Raw genomic sequence first — 15,960 nt, 5'->3', positions numbered from 1 at the left:
AAATTGGACATGTTTGTAGAAGTGCTGTTTCTTTGTCTTTGCTGTTGTCGGTGTACCGAGGCCAAACGCTCACCCTCTCTCCATATCTACCTCCTATTTGATCTTTTGAGTTTTGTCCTTTGCCAGTCCGTTGCTTACTTTGTTTCTCTCACTTTCAGTTCTTTTTTTAGTGTTGCCCAGTTGTTACCCGACTGTATGTTTGCTTTGCCACGCTAGTTATTCCACTCATGGTGTTTTTAAATCAGTACTTAATGCGTCTTTGACTCAGAATCATTGCGGAGTTTGTACACACATAATGTCGACCTCAGATGTGTCGATAAACACTTGATAATCTGCTGTTCTATATTATGGATTTAATCTGAAAATACTTATCACCACCATTGCTGTTGTTGCAGTGGTTGATATAATATCATATGATATCTTTTTCTTCATGGTTTCATTACACCAGCAGCACCTCACCAATCTTTTCTTTTCATCAGTCCACACACTAGGAAAGGCGTGGAAGTGTTGAATTTTGGATAGCATTAAGTTGATCCAAACTGAAATAAAATAACCACAGGCTGAAAGATTCACACGTGTTCCACATTTCACTTTGGCATTCCATCACCCTCTCATGTTGTCGGTGCTAAATGTGCATCCATCTGTGCATGTCTGCGTGTCTGGTTTATGTGCGATTACCTCGAGAGGGAGAGTTTTGAGTGTGTGCATTTTTTGTGCGTCTCAGCCACAATGTTCAGTCACGCTTGTCCGTCTCTCGAGTAGATGTTTTTAAGTGAGGTCACTTCCTGTCAGTTTGGTGTTTGAGAAACAATCCAACTGCACAGAAGTTACTGCAACCGTCTGCATCTACGTTCCTGTCCTTATACCTGTACCGCAGTGGCTATGCCTTTCTGTTTGATTATTGTCCTCATGCTGTTTGGTACTGTAACTGCATGCTATGACACGATCACATAAGGTGTTTGATGCTTGCTTTGTTGCTCACAATATGAGGTTTTGATACGCTTTTTAAGCTTCAATTCACCAGTTTGCACCTGGGCGAAGTCAAATGTCTTGGATAGATACTCCTGTAAAATCTCAGATTTGGGCAGCAATGTTTGTGGAACTGTGATCTTTGATCTATTTCTTTCATTTATTTTCACTAAAGAGCATGCCAGGTGTAACGCCTGTTTACTTCTCTGGGGGCCATTCAATCTGAGAGAATGTTAGATTCTATTATTCTTATTGAAAAGACAAAATGTGGTGGGAAAAAAAAATCTAATCTGCATGACTGGTGCAATTTGATCACGGCCCGACATGTGTATGGATTCAATTGCTCCCTTAATATTTTTGTTTATTTTCTCCGATGTAGCCTTTTCCAGAGCCCAGAGGGAAGATGTAGTAAGAAAGATGTTTTCTTAAATGTAATACTTCACTTCTGCTCTGAGTCGGCACAGATAACATACTTTTTCAAAATGAGTTCCTAAAATGTCACAAAATAGTTATTTAGAATCCAAAGATTTGAATCAAGATAGTCAGAGACGCGTTACACTGACGGTAGTTTTGTGAGCCATATGAAAGTATTATTGTCACAAATTGCCAAAAGTTTTAGTTTATAACTGAGTAAATTGAATATAAAGATCAATCGTTCATCATCTTTCATCTGGGCTCGTCGTATTTTGAAGGAGTGTGACCCTTAAAGGTTTGTGGGTTCAGTGTTTTGATTTCTGCGTTCACACTCACATCATTGATGATTGTTGCCCACAGGTGACCATTAATGACCAGTGTGTGTGTGTGTGTGTGTGTGTGTGTGTGTGTATGAGTGTACAGTATGTGTGTCCTGTGTCTACTCGTTGTCAGTCTAATTAATGGGGAATGATACAGCCAGTCCCACACAAAATCAAAATGGTTTGCTCATATATCCCTTGATATTTATTTTTAGTGCAGCTGTTTTTCAGCATGCCAGCATATTTGTGTCTTTAGATATTCATATAATTCATGTAATATTGAATTTGAAGTCATTATTGACCTTGCTGGACATGCATTGTATATTATTTTCACCCTATAATTCAAGTGAGCACAGTCACTACATATTTTGATATGAGTTCATCCACCTTTGGACTGAACTTTAAAGCAATCCTAAATACTACAGCAGAGTCACCAGAGTACAATCAGCTTTGTATTGGCAGGAAAACGAGCTGTTCATTCCTTTGCATCCCACTGTCAATTACTAACCGAGATAACAACTCTCACTGTACATTCTCTGTACTACAGCCGTGTCTCAGTGGCCATCGTAACATTTGTTGTGACTAGATGACTGTATTTGAGTGCTGACACTAAAACCACTCCATAGCCATAATTTTAATTCTTTCTGCCCGTGTGCCTTTACTTGTACCTCTCTGTCCCCCTTCTCACCCTGTGGCAAACCAATACCATGCTACAAAGAAAAGAATTCAAATTGAATGTGCGGTCATACTGTTGTACATTCTGTCCATCCATGAGAGTATCACATCAGCAAATTGCCCAAAATCAAAAAAAGTCCAGATAAGCACAGTGCACATCCGATTAACGGCATCGACAAGTCTGTGTACCATTCCTCTTGATTAGCATGTGATGTTCATGAACTGAGTGTTGTCCAGAAGTTAATGAGCACGATGTGTCTATTTCTCTGATAACCCAGCATCCTCATCAACCCGGGCAACCACGTCAAGTTGCAGGAAGGAACACTGGGATTTTTTATCGCCAGTGATGCCAAGGAAGTAAAGAGGTAATACGGCGATCCTGATGATCGGCTGCTCACGAATTATGTCGAATGGGCAGTTTGATTATTTTATGTGCTGAACATTTTTACTTTTAGAGCATTTTTCTACTGCAAAGCTTGTCATGACGACATCACGGACGCTAAGCGGATCAAGAAGTGTGGCTGCAAACGACGTGAGTAGCTGCGCCTTTATTTTGCCCCATCGACACCCCTCCTTCCCTTCCTCTCACTCCAAAACCTACCGGTGGGTCTGTGTGTCTCATCATACTTCCGCTTTATATTAAACTGTACCTCTCATTGTGTCATTGCTCCTCTGTACCACGGCACTGCGATTTTAAAGGTAAAACTGTATTTTGTTACACCATCATACCCTTAGGAAAGTGTTTATCATGGTTCCCATTTGAACTTCCATAACATCCATCATGGTATGATCATCAGTCGATATCTGATTAGCTTTTTTCCCTCGAAGAAATGTAGGTGTTATGTTTGAGTGTGTGTATTCTTCTTTAACATACAATGTAGTGATACAGTGTTAGACATGAGGCATTTAGTAGTTGTAATTGAAATTGTGTTGGTTGACACCTGTACAGACCAAAAAAAGGAAAACATCCACAATAAGAGAGACAATGCATAAGACAATGAGATTTTTTTACTGTAACATTGGATATGACCCACTGTTATCATATTTATTTTACATGTAAATGCTATGAGAGTATTTGAGAGTGATGCACTCAGCCACCGTGATCTTAATTGTTCAATTTCAGACGATACACCCATACGCCCCTGTCAAATGGATAGTTTCCCTTTTTATTTCTGCAGACATAACATTACCATTAATGCAGGAACAGCACATGAATATAACCTGACCTATGCACGGCAGTCACTTCATGTTAGCCACTGGATAAATAATTCAGGTGAATATCCCATATTTCTACAAAAGGTCACAGACAATTACAGTAAGCAGCCTGTTGGAGACAAAGCCTCGTTTTCAAAAAAGATACCCACCATTTCCTTCTTTTGTCTGTGTCATTTCAATTATTTAGACAATCTCTTATACTCCCCCAGCTCAATAGAATCATCAGGCTTTTCACGCTCTGGTTTTATTGAGACAAACAGTTTACTTCGGTTTGCTTTCTTAATATTGTCACGTCCTAGAAGTGATCGACATGGCGTTATGTTTCAAGTTATTAGTTCCCAACGAGAGAGTTGCATTTAGAAAGACAGTTCCATTACTGCAAGGGATGTCTGTCTGACAATATGTTCTGTTCTATCATGTTGTGTTCTCTTCTGTTGTTTTTCCCATGTTTCTTTATGACCAGTGACACACTTTTGATGTATTTCCTTCCCTGCTGCCATTGGGAAAACACCACTTTATTTTTACTACTCACTGGTAGTGATGTATTGTGAGTAAAAAGAAAATGACTGTACTATTACCCAGAGTGCAGTGCAATTGTTTTTTTCCTCTTCTCGCTAATAGTATACTCTATCTATGTTGCATGTACCAATGTAGCTTCTGCATCCTTCTCCTCGCCTCTCATTTCTACTGTACTGTGTTTAGACCAGACCAAAACAGCTGGAATAAAACTCACACCAGCATCAGGCCTCAGTCAGCTGATGCTCTGACTGAAAACGACAATTAAGTGTGACTTAATGGGATGTGGCCGGTGAGATCGGCAGTTTTCCCTCACTATTTGATCATCAAGCCAAACTCGTATATGTCATTTGGAAGGCAATCTGCGGCAAGTCTTGTGCCATTATCGATGATTAACCTCCCGTTAGTGTCATGCTGCAAGAAAGTACAGAAGGAACGCACTAAAAATCACGGATGCCATCCAGTAATCATAGATTTAGAAGAGCTAACACGAGGGGAAGGAAATTAACAAGAACCACTGAGGTTTAAATTGATCTGCTTTCTGTCAAAGGCGGTTTTGTGTGTGGCTGTACTTTCAAAGAGCAGAAAATGTCCTTGTGGGAAGTTCTGCAAATCCGAACGAGCTAGGTTGCCAAAACACAATCAAAACAATCTGGTATCCCCCTTGCCCCACTTCTCTGTGATCTCAGCCCTTTTCTAAACGTTGGGTCCTCGTCCTGCTCTGGCCGATGTTTCAGAGATCATCAGTTCCTCTCAGAGTTGAAATGTCACCACACACACGTCTTGTGCATTTCAAATCTATGCAGATGTTAGGGCCCCCTACAGTGTTGCCAGCGCGTTAGATTGCCACTAGATGGCGATGCCATGCCAGAGTCATGTCTAATAATACAATACTCAAATGATGATGTCAGTGGAGGAAACTTAAATCCCCTGAAACCTGTTCAGCAAAACATGCAAGGATGAAATTGGTGTGTTTCTGTGCATTGGGGCAATAAATTGAATCAAAAAGCGGATCTGCAGTTTGTTAAATTCCTCAGCCTGAGTTTGTTTCATCACTCTGTGGTCCTTGATGTTTTGTTGATATGATATGGTGTAGTTGGTGTTTAGTGAAGGCTGTGTGTTTGTGCAGAATGGCTGCCTTTCCAAGGACAAAAGCATTCGTCTCCTGCACTCTTTTTTGCCTCCACTGCAATAAGCTACTGTGCACTGTGTTTGCTATCGCTGACTATCACTGACACTGTTACAGGAGCTCAAGAGTTGAACTCTTGAGCTTCTGTAACAGTGTCAGTTTCCTTGCACTCTTTGCTGAATAAGGAAGTCTTAGGGGGGTATAGCAGAATGGTGCTTTCTTTGGGACATCCTTCGTATTCAACATAGTGCCCTGATAGCTTCTGTTTGAGTATGTTGTGACTTGGTGGATTGTGGGAGGTGGTGACTGATTGAACCCATGCAGACAGTTTATCAGGGCAGCCATCATGTTGAATCTTCAATTAGGAATGCCCTGAAATGGACACCTTATCATTCAAGGCCAGAATCTGGGGTATTTGTGAAGTCAGAAGCCAAAGACATTGTCGGTGTGTGTGTGTCTGTATGTGTCTTGTGTTATCCATCACTCCCTTTCCATGTGTCAATAATCGACATTGTAAAAAAAACAACAACATGTACTCCGTGTTCTGAATGCCGAAGCAGAAACTCTGAAGTTAAGAAATTCCAGCATGAAGTGATAGCATCGCTGCACCTTGTCTACCATACCCCCAAACTGTTTCTACGCTGTGAACAGTTATCTCCGTAGCTTCTCTTGTTGCTAAGACCAGAACTGTTTTCTGCATGCTTATTACATGCTCATAAGGCACATGTGCATGCCACAGGATACAACAGTCCCTGATGCCTTCATCCCCATGGGTTATGATCTGCGCTTCCCATTCTTTCCCTGGCCAGAAGCTGAAACGCACTACTTCATTCAGGATCTTATTTTCCGATGTGACTCAAGAGTCAAAGCTGCTGAAAGTGTCTCTGCAAAGGTGCCAGACAGTATTAGTCTGCTGTCTGTTTGCATCTTGGCAATGAGAGAATGGGGACCAGGGACTGTTTCTGCCCAGAGTCACAGCAATCTAGATGTGCTACTCTGGGGACTTTCACTCCTGCTTCCCTCGGGGTTCAGAGCTTCACACACACAGCAACAGACACACACACATACACACATACACACATACATACCACAAAGATAGAAAGTGTCTACTTACAGTTGTTGGGCTGCAGGCTGACTAGTAGTTCAGGAGTTTTTTAGTTGTGTAATACTACTTTCACATCCAATATTACCTAAACATGAGCACCTATTTTCCAAATTGCATTTTCTTTGAGACGATAATTAAATACAAGCATCGATGAAACTCTTGCATACAATCATGATGGCATTGGGGTTGATCCTATACAGTAATAGTGAATAGACAGTAATAGTGATGATGCAGGCCAACATATATTTAGTTATTAACAAATGCCATTGTGACCTGATTTTTTTTTACATATGCTCACTTTAAATTGACAAAGAAATCACAGAATAATGACCGACATATACGTCCTTTATCGAGACTTGCATGCACATTAGAGTGAAGCTTCTCTTGGGCAGTGGAGCAGTGAAACGTATACAGTAGCATGTCTCGGCCCGTCGAGCCAGTAGAATAGTGCGATGCCTCGGACAGAGCCGCTACAGCTGCATGATGGGATACAGGTACGTGATCCACTCATTTAGCCAAACGGATGGAGGATGTACAAATGTATGACGCATTGTATGAGGTTGCTGCTGAAGACATTGCTCATGCCTCTCTTCCCTGAATGCCTCCCTCCCTCTTTCCTTTGTCCCCAACCCTCTTTCCCACTGTTATAGTTTTGCCTTGTGACCTGTTACAGCCTTAGCTCACAGCTTGACCTCTCCAGACTCAGTCAATAGAAATGAGTGTGATTATTCTCTTCATAATATTGTTGAATTGTAATGTGTCCTAATTTGACTCTTCCGACAAGAAATTTAAAAAAAATAACTTTTTCAGGTGAAGTCATTCGAATTTGAAATAACTCTTGGCGCTTGGAACATGTTAATTAAATTTGGGGCTTAAGTCTGTGGGAGCAGGTGGCTAAGGCTTGTACTTTCTGATGAAGTTAACTTCCGACTTCCCCTGGATAAATATTTCTCCTTTTGCCATTAACCTGCTGCTTTTCCTCTCCTCTCATCCCAAAACATGACTGTAGCCAGGATGTCCATCTACAAACGAATGAAACTGGCATGTTGTTTTGATTGCGGCTGTTCAGAGCAAGACTGCTCTTGCATGTCAGGCAGTGTACATAATAACATGGACACCCTTCAGAGGGCCTACCCACTTTCCTCTGTCTCTGTTCATGATTGCGCAACCACTTTACGTGCCTGTAAGTTCCACCGCCCCAGCACATGCTGTTAGATGTCTGTGGTGTGTGCTCCGTGTATATTGTACCATGCAGAGGTACTGTACGTGTGTGTCGGTGATGTCGTCTATGTGGTGTGATCCGTTAACTGTGACTCCATAGTTTGTATAGCTGTGAATACATTTTTTAATTTATAAATTCTATCTATCTATCTGTCTATCTATCTATGTTGTTTTTTCGATTGATTTTATTTCAGCTCTTCATCTTTTAATTTTGTGTTATTTGTAGTTACATTTGATCAGTATTTTTCAGTTATTCGTCATTCATTTGAAACTATTTGTTTGTTTTCATGACTGTACTATGTGTGGTGGGTTAGTGATGGTGTGGCTCTGTGGTGCTGCTGTACTGTACAGTACTGTAGGTGTTAGACATGTGGCTAACGCATGCTGCATCAGTCATGCAGTTGTGTGATAATATCATATTTGGATTTGATGTATTTCGAACTGTAAAGGTAAGATATCTGTACATAACAAAATGGAACATATGATTTTATTCTCACGGTTTAATCCTGCAATATACTGATCGTGTTTGTTAAATGATTGTCTTATTTCATTTCAAGGTCCTTACAAACCTGTTTTCAGTTTGCACATTTTTCATCTAAAGCAGCTTTGCTTCTGTTACTTTTTTTTCTTTTACTTTTGACTTAACCTCACCGATCGACTGTTCAGAGTCTTTAGTTTCACTTTAATGCAGAAGATAAGAGAAAATCACACCTGAAACGGTGTTTTGAAGATTTCTAACAGTGTCGTCGAGCCTTATAAATGAGGTGCAGCGCACTGACATTAAACACATTTTTATTGGTGACACTGGTTCAGGAATGTAACTAATAATATCTCAAGCACCTAATGTGCCCTTTTACTCTTTTAGGCTTTCAGAAAAGAACAATAGCAAGAAGAACACATCCAATTCTTCCCACAATTAACACAGTTTTTTTGGACAGAAAGTGTCAATTTGTACATTTTATTGTACACCGGTAAAATGGCACTGCTCAGCCTCTGATCACAATTGTTTGAACTTGTGTTAGGTAGTGTACCTATCTCCTGCACTCTTTAACAGTCTACGTCACATACACTGCATGAGAGAAGGGATGAGAATTAGGGCGAGGGGGAATAAAATAAAATGGTAAAGAGAGAGGCTTTGTATCGTAGGAAAGAACAAGAAATAGACAAGGAGAGAAGAATAGAGGAGACAAAAACACAAAATGAGAGCTACAAAATAGTGATAGTTCGCTTGATAAAGAAAAGGTCAGAGGACAAAACCTCTGAGCAGATCACCTTCCTTTCGATTTTGCTTTTGAGTGGATGGGAAATGCTAAATTGTCTGTCAATTACACATGGCATCAGTAGACCTAGCTATCAAAGCGTTGGGTTCAGACATACAGATCCGATTTCCTTCTCAACATTCTCCCACCGTCTGCCGACTCAGCCTAGATTAGTGTCAAACCACACCATGATGAGTTTGGCTTGGCCTCTTGTAGTTCGGCCTGCGCTGATGTCCCTCGGTACCAATTACTGGCCATTACATGGTTACTGATCTCACTTCTCCCTCAACCCCCCTGTAGGATTTCAGGAAAGCCTCCCCTGTCTTAGATTTCTTTCCCTTTTTAACTCTGACTTTGTCTGAACAAAGTGAGTTTACTAAAGGAGTGCATTGGGCTTTGTCAGCCAGGGGATTGTTGGATTTCCTCTCTCCATTTCCCCTGTTTTGTACCCAGCAGACTGAAAGAATAAGACGTCTTTATCCATGATGACTTCATGCCCTTGTACATCTGAACCAGATTTCTCTAGCCCTAGTACTTGAATAATTGATTTCTTGGATAGAACTCTTTCATTTAATGGCCCCATGTGTTCTGATGCAAGTTGCATTAGGACCACCTAATAAAACACAGTGCAACACATAAACACAAACCTGTGTTGCTTTATGGTCTTTAATGATTCAATATTTATTAACAGCCATTTTTAATATGCACTCATCGTAAGTGAGTGATGTGATGTTTGGTGAAATTGATAAACCCTTTGGGCACATGGAGCAATCTAGGGACACATTAGCTGACTCATTTAAAAGCAGTCTTCTGTTACGAGAGATCAGTCATGTATAAATCCTACAGTTTGGTCAGACAATGAATTGTTGGAGTGAAAATAAGAGAAGACATGCGCTTGAGTTAGTGGCGGAATCTTTTGCAGTTGAAAAGATGGACATTTTGGATGGAGGAGGGCAAAGGCAAGCAGTTTCTACCACTTGTAAATAGTTAAAAAATATAGCTCAAAGCACAAGTTAGAGTTCCCCCTTGTGTGGTTGTGTGTTCCGATTCTTGTCTTCAACAGTTTCAGTTGTGAAATACTCCCAGAAGTTGTTCTGAATTATTCAGCAGAAACAGTTATTTTTTTGATCTGTATATTAGATACCGGTACATATGGTCTTTATTTGTGACCAGACCACCATCACAGGCAGCCAGCTGAGAGAAAAGTGAGAAAATAGACACGTGACAGGTTTTTTTTTTATAATGGAGAGGCTGAAAGCTTTTATAAAGCTCAGCTATAGACAAGGGTTGGACACCCGGGGCTCGGAAGATGCTTACACGGCCATTTGGGCTGTGTGTGTGTAACAACATGCACTTCAATCTCTGTGTCTGTGCATGCGTGTGTGCATCTGCATCTCATTGCTGGGGACCTTATCTATCCTGACACGGAAATTATGTTTGCATTTTCATTTTCCCAGCCCTGCTGGTCTGTCACCAAACTTGCCCTGACAGCTCCTGTCCACCAGGCAGGCAGGCTTGCCCCCCCACCCTCTGTCCTATGCCGCCTCGCTACGCCCCAGATGCTAGCCAGTTAGTCTGCCGCCTCTGCAGTGCGGGCAGATTGCTAGAGACAGATGCCAGGGCCACTGTGGGTCCCTGTTTGAGGATCTGTGTCATAGGCCAGCCTTGGGCCCTCACTGTGACCTTTACTGCTGGAAGAGACTCTGGAAAGAGTGCGGAGTGTCAGCAGCTCGGAGCTCATTTCAAATGCCCACTGCACCAGTACTTCTATCAGTACTTCTATCAGTACCCGTCTTCGGTACCTCCTCAGTCTCGGTCATGAACTGTAATTCCCAGATAATTAATAGTTCTGGCATAAGTGGAGACCTTGGTCAACTCTTTTCAGAGAACAACCCAAGAGATTTAAAAGTGAAGCCCATGTTCCAAGAATTCCCTAAAATCTCTATTTATGCAAGAGATGTGGACTGCATGTAAAGATCAAGTCTCTTTGCATTTGTGCTCTGTCGCCGCGGCTCTTTTGAGTAGCGAGTGTCTGCTGTGTGTGTGCGCTGGATGTCTACATGCACTTGAGTATGTAGTTGCTGTCTTTGCACCCCATGGTGGCTTTATTTGTTCTATCTGCAGACCTCACAATGCTCATCACATTTAAGTCAAAATTGAAAACGTCAAAGTAGATGAGGTTTTTTTAAATTAGAAACATTACTTTGTTAGATCTACCACTGAAGCTGTGTGACCGCAAATTGTGCTTTTTTGATGAAAAAAAAAATCTGCCATTAGTCTGTCATTACATCTCATTACAGGTTGAGTGCACTTCTCTAAAAGCATGGCTCAATCTCAGAATAGACAGTTCATTCATTCACCTGTCTGCTTAGGTTTTGCCGTCATCATCACCACCACTATTAGGTGTTCCCATAATTTGAATTAATTGTACCTTTTTGAAATTTTTGGTTTATGCCGTCATGCCTTTCACTGGTAGTACTTCATCATAGTCGCATTTGATTTAATTTCCACACGCCGCTCTTATGTTGATGTCTCTATTTCCTAATGTGCATGTTTCATTACATCCTTTTTCCCCCCTTGTGACCTGCCACTTGTCTTTGCATTCTCCTCAGCCAAATATAAGTATAATGGATATGTCAGATCACGTAAGTGTGTTTCTCTATCCTTCTCCATTCTGCCCCAACTCTGTGTTTAGACTGTAGACCCCTCACAATGTCATGTAACATCGTTGGTACTAATGCTTTGCTCTAGTATTTGCTTCGATGTCCCTTATTCCTTTAGAATATACTGATGTTGTCTTGTGTCTTATACAGAGACAAAGTAAACTCACAGTTTAACACAGTGTGTAATGCAATGTTTAACTCAGACTGTTTATTCTAAGTAATTCAACATGAAGAGAAATTATTTTTTGTGTTTGATAATACCATGTAGTTCCATAAAATATTGTTTTTGCATTGTGCTGCATGTAGCAGCAGATGGCGCTACAACACCAGGGAACAGTGGAAGTCAGAAAGAGGCTGGCGTTCGATTCAAAGCTGATTGCAATTTAGGTAAATCTTAAAGAATTGTTAAATGCATTACTTTTTTACTCGACTGGTTAAGAATATTGGTGAATTGCTATTTGTCACCGCTAACATTTTATATGTATATTTTTATTCTATGTATTTGTTCTTATTAAGAATATTGATATTGAAAACACTTTTTTTTTTCTTCCCTCTTTTAAAGAGCATAAAAATCTTTTTCATGCAGTCGCGATGCAGATGAAGAACACAGCTTGCTCATGCAGCAAACACTATAATGGCAAAGCCAGCTTAGCTCACATACAAAAGTCAACATTTGTAGTTGTTATTCCTCTGCCTCATCATCCAGTTTACATTGAGTTTCGACAATCTGATAAGGCTTGCATGCAGGACAGTACCGTCACGTGATTAGCATTTCAGGAAGGGACAGTTGCCGTCTGCGTTGTTCAGGATGCACAGTGGACCTGCCAGGGTGGGTGAGCGCTCTCTAACGCTGCACGTGTTTGACAAGGGCCAGATGAATCCAGGAGCTATCGGTGGCGCCCCGTAAATCAAGGAGGCAGCTGACGGCTGGGATAAACGTCTGTTTATCGCCCGGGGCCACCCGAGCATGCTCTGTCCTCCAAACAACCAACCAACCACCCTTCTACCAAAGGGAGGAACAGGGCTTCTCCTCTCCCATTCAACTTTACAACCACTTCACATGCAAACATACGGCTTGACTCTGCAGCCTCAGTCAAATAGTGTGTGTGTGTGTGTTTGGTGGGACGGCTTGCTGAACGTCAGTTGTGACCGAGTTTCAACATTCGGATGGTTTATTCTCATATTAAATACAGCAGGTTGTCTCTGGACATACTGTCAAAGTTACACTTAAAATCACCATGTTTGAGAATACAGGACTACATTTTTTTTAAATCTGGAATCCAACAAAATTTTAATTCACAATACAAAAGGAATCCTCTATAAATGTTCTATGATACAACGTTTTTGAATTAGTAATATTATAAATTATTAGTTCTAGTTTTGTATTTGTTGAAGTGAAAGTAGTCTGCAACACATTATGCTTGAAATGACACAATATCTGATTGAATTTGACGGGCTTTAGCCGTGTCTCTGTTTTGTTCTACCAGAAAGTGTAGCGCAACTGAGAAATACAACGGAGAAACTCCTTACTAATTCATGTTTGTCTCAAATGCAAAGTAAATGTCACTGAACATTTCAGTCAGAGCGTGTGCTAACTAGATAAGAGAGGATGAAGTTTCAACACCAGTTTTGGAAAAATGAAATGATAAATGATTCCTGTTTTTATGGCATGATTTGTTTTGGGCTTAATCAGAACTGAAATCAGAAAAAAGCAATTCATTTTTTATTTTTCACACAAACAAGTGTTTGATTTTTCATGTAGGATTTTAATTAGTTATCGCTCTTTTTTTCCTCACATTTATTTCAAGTCATTGAATCTCTTATTTACCAATTTACTTGTTCACATCCTATCGTCCTGAAATCTCTGATGAAACAATTATATCATTTTAAAACAACACAGCAAAAAATAACACAAGGTAATCTCGAGTTTAATCTAACTAATTCATCAGCATTAATACAGGCTTTCTCACACTTTTATTCTCCATTGTTTGACAGTAATGGATGAAGTTAGACCGTCTTTTCAAAACCGATCAGTTAAAACCACCGGCTGCAACTCCACCTCCACCACCACAAATGCATTCCTTCCCAACAACTTGCACCCCAACCGGGACCCCCTGTTCAAGCCAGGCAAACTCAACATCCCCCTTGTTAATAACCGTAAAGGAAATCTGCTCCCCATGGGGCCAGGGCCTGGGTCTCACCGCTCACAACTGCGCTTCAGCATCTCAGGTCCAGGAGACGTGGTTGCCGGATCCCAGGCAGAGAGTCGGCTGAACCGGGCCCGCAGTCTGCCGGTGAAATACCGCTACCACCCCAGTAATGCCACGCTGCTCAGTCACAGTAGGCACTGTAGGTTTGCCCCCTCAGCGGTGATGCATCAGTCAGTAACCCTGCCTGTCCCGTTGCTTCATTTTGCCTTGTTTGCTGCATGTCGGTTCACTCTGCTGGAGCCACTGCTGTTGTCGCTCCTGCTGCTTTGCACAGATATACCTGCTAGTGCAGTGGCTGCTTCTGCCTACATTGGGTGACACTGAGGAGTGCTAAAACATGCGAGTTTAGGATCTACATAAAATAGATACTTATCTGTATTTATTTTCAGAAATGTCGCTTGAGTTGTGAGCTCTGAGGATATCGAGGTGAAATAGAAACTGTAAATGTAAAAAGTGTTTATTACCCAGTAGCTTGAAAGCATTTTCATTTGTATTTTTGTGGGTGTTGTACTGTACTGTTACTGTCAACAAATTAAGTTCAAACCAGGAGGAGCCTATAACAACATGGCGAGGAATGCACATTTTTTATGTGGTATTATCAAAGTACATTAGAAAGAGAATTATTTGTCAAGTGTAAAGTGCTTGTGATATCAGCTATTCTAAAAGCCCAGTTGCATAAAGGAAATGTCAGAGAGTGACATTTTAATAGAAGGCAGAGTCATATTTCTTATCTTTTATTAGCAGAATTAGGTGACAGTAGGACAGGGGGCTCAGACAATAATGAATTTCCACATGCTTAGAATAGTCCCGGCTTGCAGCGTGCACATTGATTTGCACTAATATCATGCTGTGTTATTGATTTCCAACCAAAGGACTAATACGGGTTTGAAGTGACGGGGCACTTGGCATTTGCTACTGGGAGAGTGCAGAGTGGATAAGAGTATCTGGGTGCCTGTCTGTGAGTTTCAAGAGCTTTCAGACAGCAGTGAAGATCAGACTACTGTTAGCTTGCCTGAAATCTTCAGACGACTGGGCCCGGCCTCAATCTGGCTGCTCTTTCTCGTCCTCTCTGTCTGACTGGCACTCAGGCAAAGTTTGAAGTGATAAAGTTTTAATGTGATAAAAAGAATCTGAAGAAACATTGTGGTTATGGCTAAGCGTCCTGCAAACGCGTAACGCCTAAGCATCAAAAAGAAAAATGGACGATTAAATCTAACACAGATAATACATTATTTAATTTAAACTTTTAAGACGAGTCCTGACCTCCTTCTGGAGGATGATGTTTATTTATTAGCTGCATCGATATTCATAGTCCACTAATTCATGCCCTGGCCGTAGTGATGTGTGTTGAGTGCCAAGTGTTCTCTTGGCATGGAGGTAGACCAGAAGAGCAACTTTGTGCACATTTAGATGGAACTGGAATGATGGGGTGGGGTTCAGATAGTTTTCTTAAAAAAATAAATAAAAATAAACTACCCACTCAAGATCCATCTGCATCCATGACAGTCTGTACCATCACATGGCAATTAATTGCGTCGGAAAGCATGGTCACTCTGATGCAGACTGCTAGAGGTCCAATCATCTGCACATTTTAGCGGGTGTACTGAACAGATGCAGCAGTGTATTACTGAAGGCCCCGTAAAAGTGCACCTTTAAAGAGCCTAAATATGGGGGTTTTGGGATGTGAGCCTTCCGTAACCTTACCAGCTCGTAAAAAGTTTTTTTTTCTCCGTGTTTTTCTCCTACCAGATCGACCATTGACCGTGACTGATGTTTTCGCTCCATTTTCTCAATTTGACACTGAATGATTAATTTTCCTTTTTTTCAGTTCAGTTTTTTGTTTGCAATGATTGATTGATTGTTTTTTTTCAGGTCCAGCGCACTTTCCCAAACATCTGTCTCTATTCTGACATTCTTTGCATGTGCTTGCAGTGGAAGACGAGCATCCCTCCACTCTCTCGCCTAAAAAAAAGCAGCGCAACGGAGGGATGCGAAACTCACCCAACAACTCGCCCAAAATGATGAGGTAAGAGACGCTGATTTTATTCTCCTTCCAGCACTTCAAATGGGGAGTGAGAGGAAGTCAGATACAGGGAAGAACGGAGGCCGGGAGGAAGGGATGGAGGGGATGCGTGTGAGAGATACTTCAGAGGTGGATGCTGCTGAGGGTGAGATGATGGGAGTTTGGATGGATGGGAGGGGGCAAATTAGGGGTGGCAGAAGAAGGAGGTAAGAAACTGTGAGCGAACGAGAGAGAAGTGCCC

General features: G+C 41.3%; 1 protein-coding gene across 1 annotated transcript in view; it reads left to right on the top strand.

Moving 5' to 3' along the window:
• The window catches only part of LOC306785946 (calcium-activated potassium channel subunit alpha-1a-like), a gene marked incomplete at both ends in the record, with an annotated part of 118,757 nt that overhangs the window by 83,183 nt on the left and 19,614 nt on the right, over window positions 1-15,960 (top strand). Inside the window, 6 exons of the mRNA XM_079280535.1 lie at window positions 2,657-2,743; window positions 2,834-2,910; window positions 11,436-11,468; window positions 11,793-11,873; window positions 13,482-13,826; window positions 15,629-15,722. Of these exons, the coding sequence (XP_079136661.1) occupies window positions 2,657-2,743; window positions 2,834-2,910; window positions 11,436-11,468; window positions 11,793-11,873; window positions 13,482-13,826; window positions 15,629-15,722 (717 nt within the window). The remainder of the gene's footprint in view (window positions 1-2,656; window positions 2,744-2,833; window positions 2,911-11,435; window positions 11,469-11,792; window positions 11,874-13,481; window positions 13,827-15,628; window positions 15,723-15,960) is intronic.

This window comes from Melanostigma gelatinosum (genome assembly GCF_949748355.1).
Source record: "Melanostigma gelatinosum genome assembly, chromosome: 12".
Classification (NCBI taxonomy): Eukaryota; Metazoa; Chordata; class Actinopteri; order Perciformes; family Zoarcidae; genus Melanostigma; species Melanostigma gelatinosum.
This window is presented reverse-complemented; position numbering and strand designations above follow the sequence as displayed.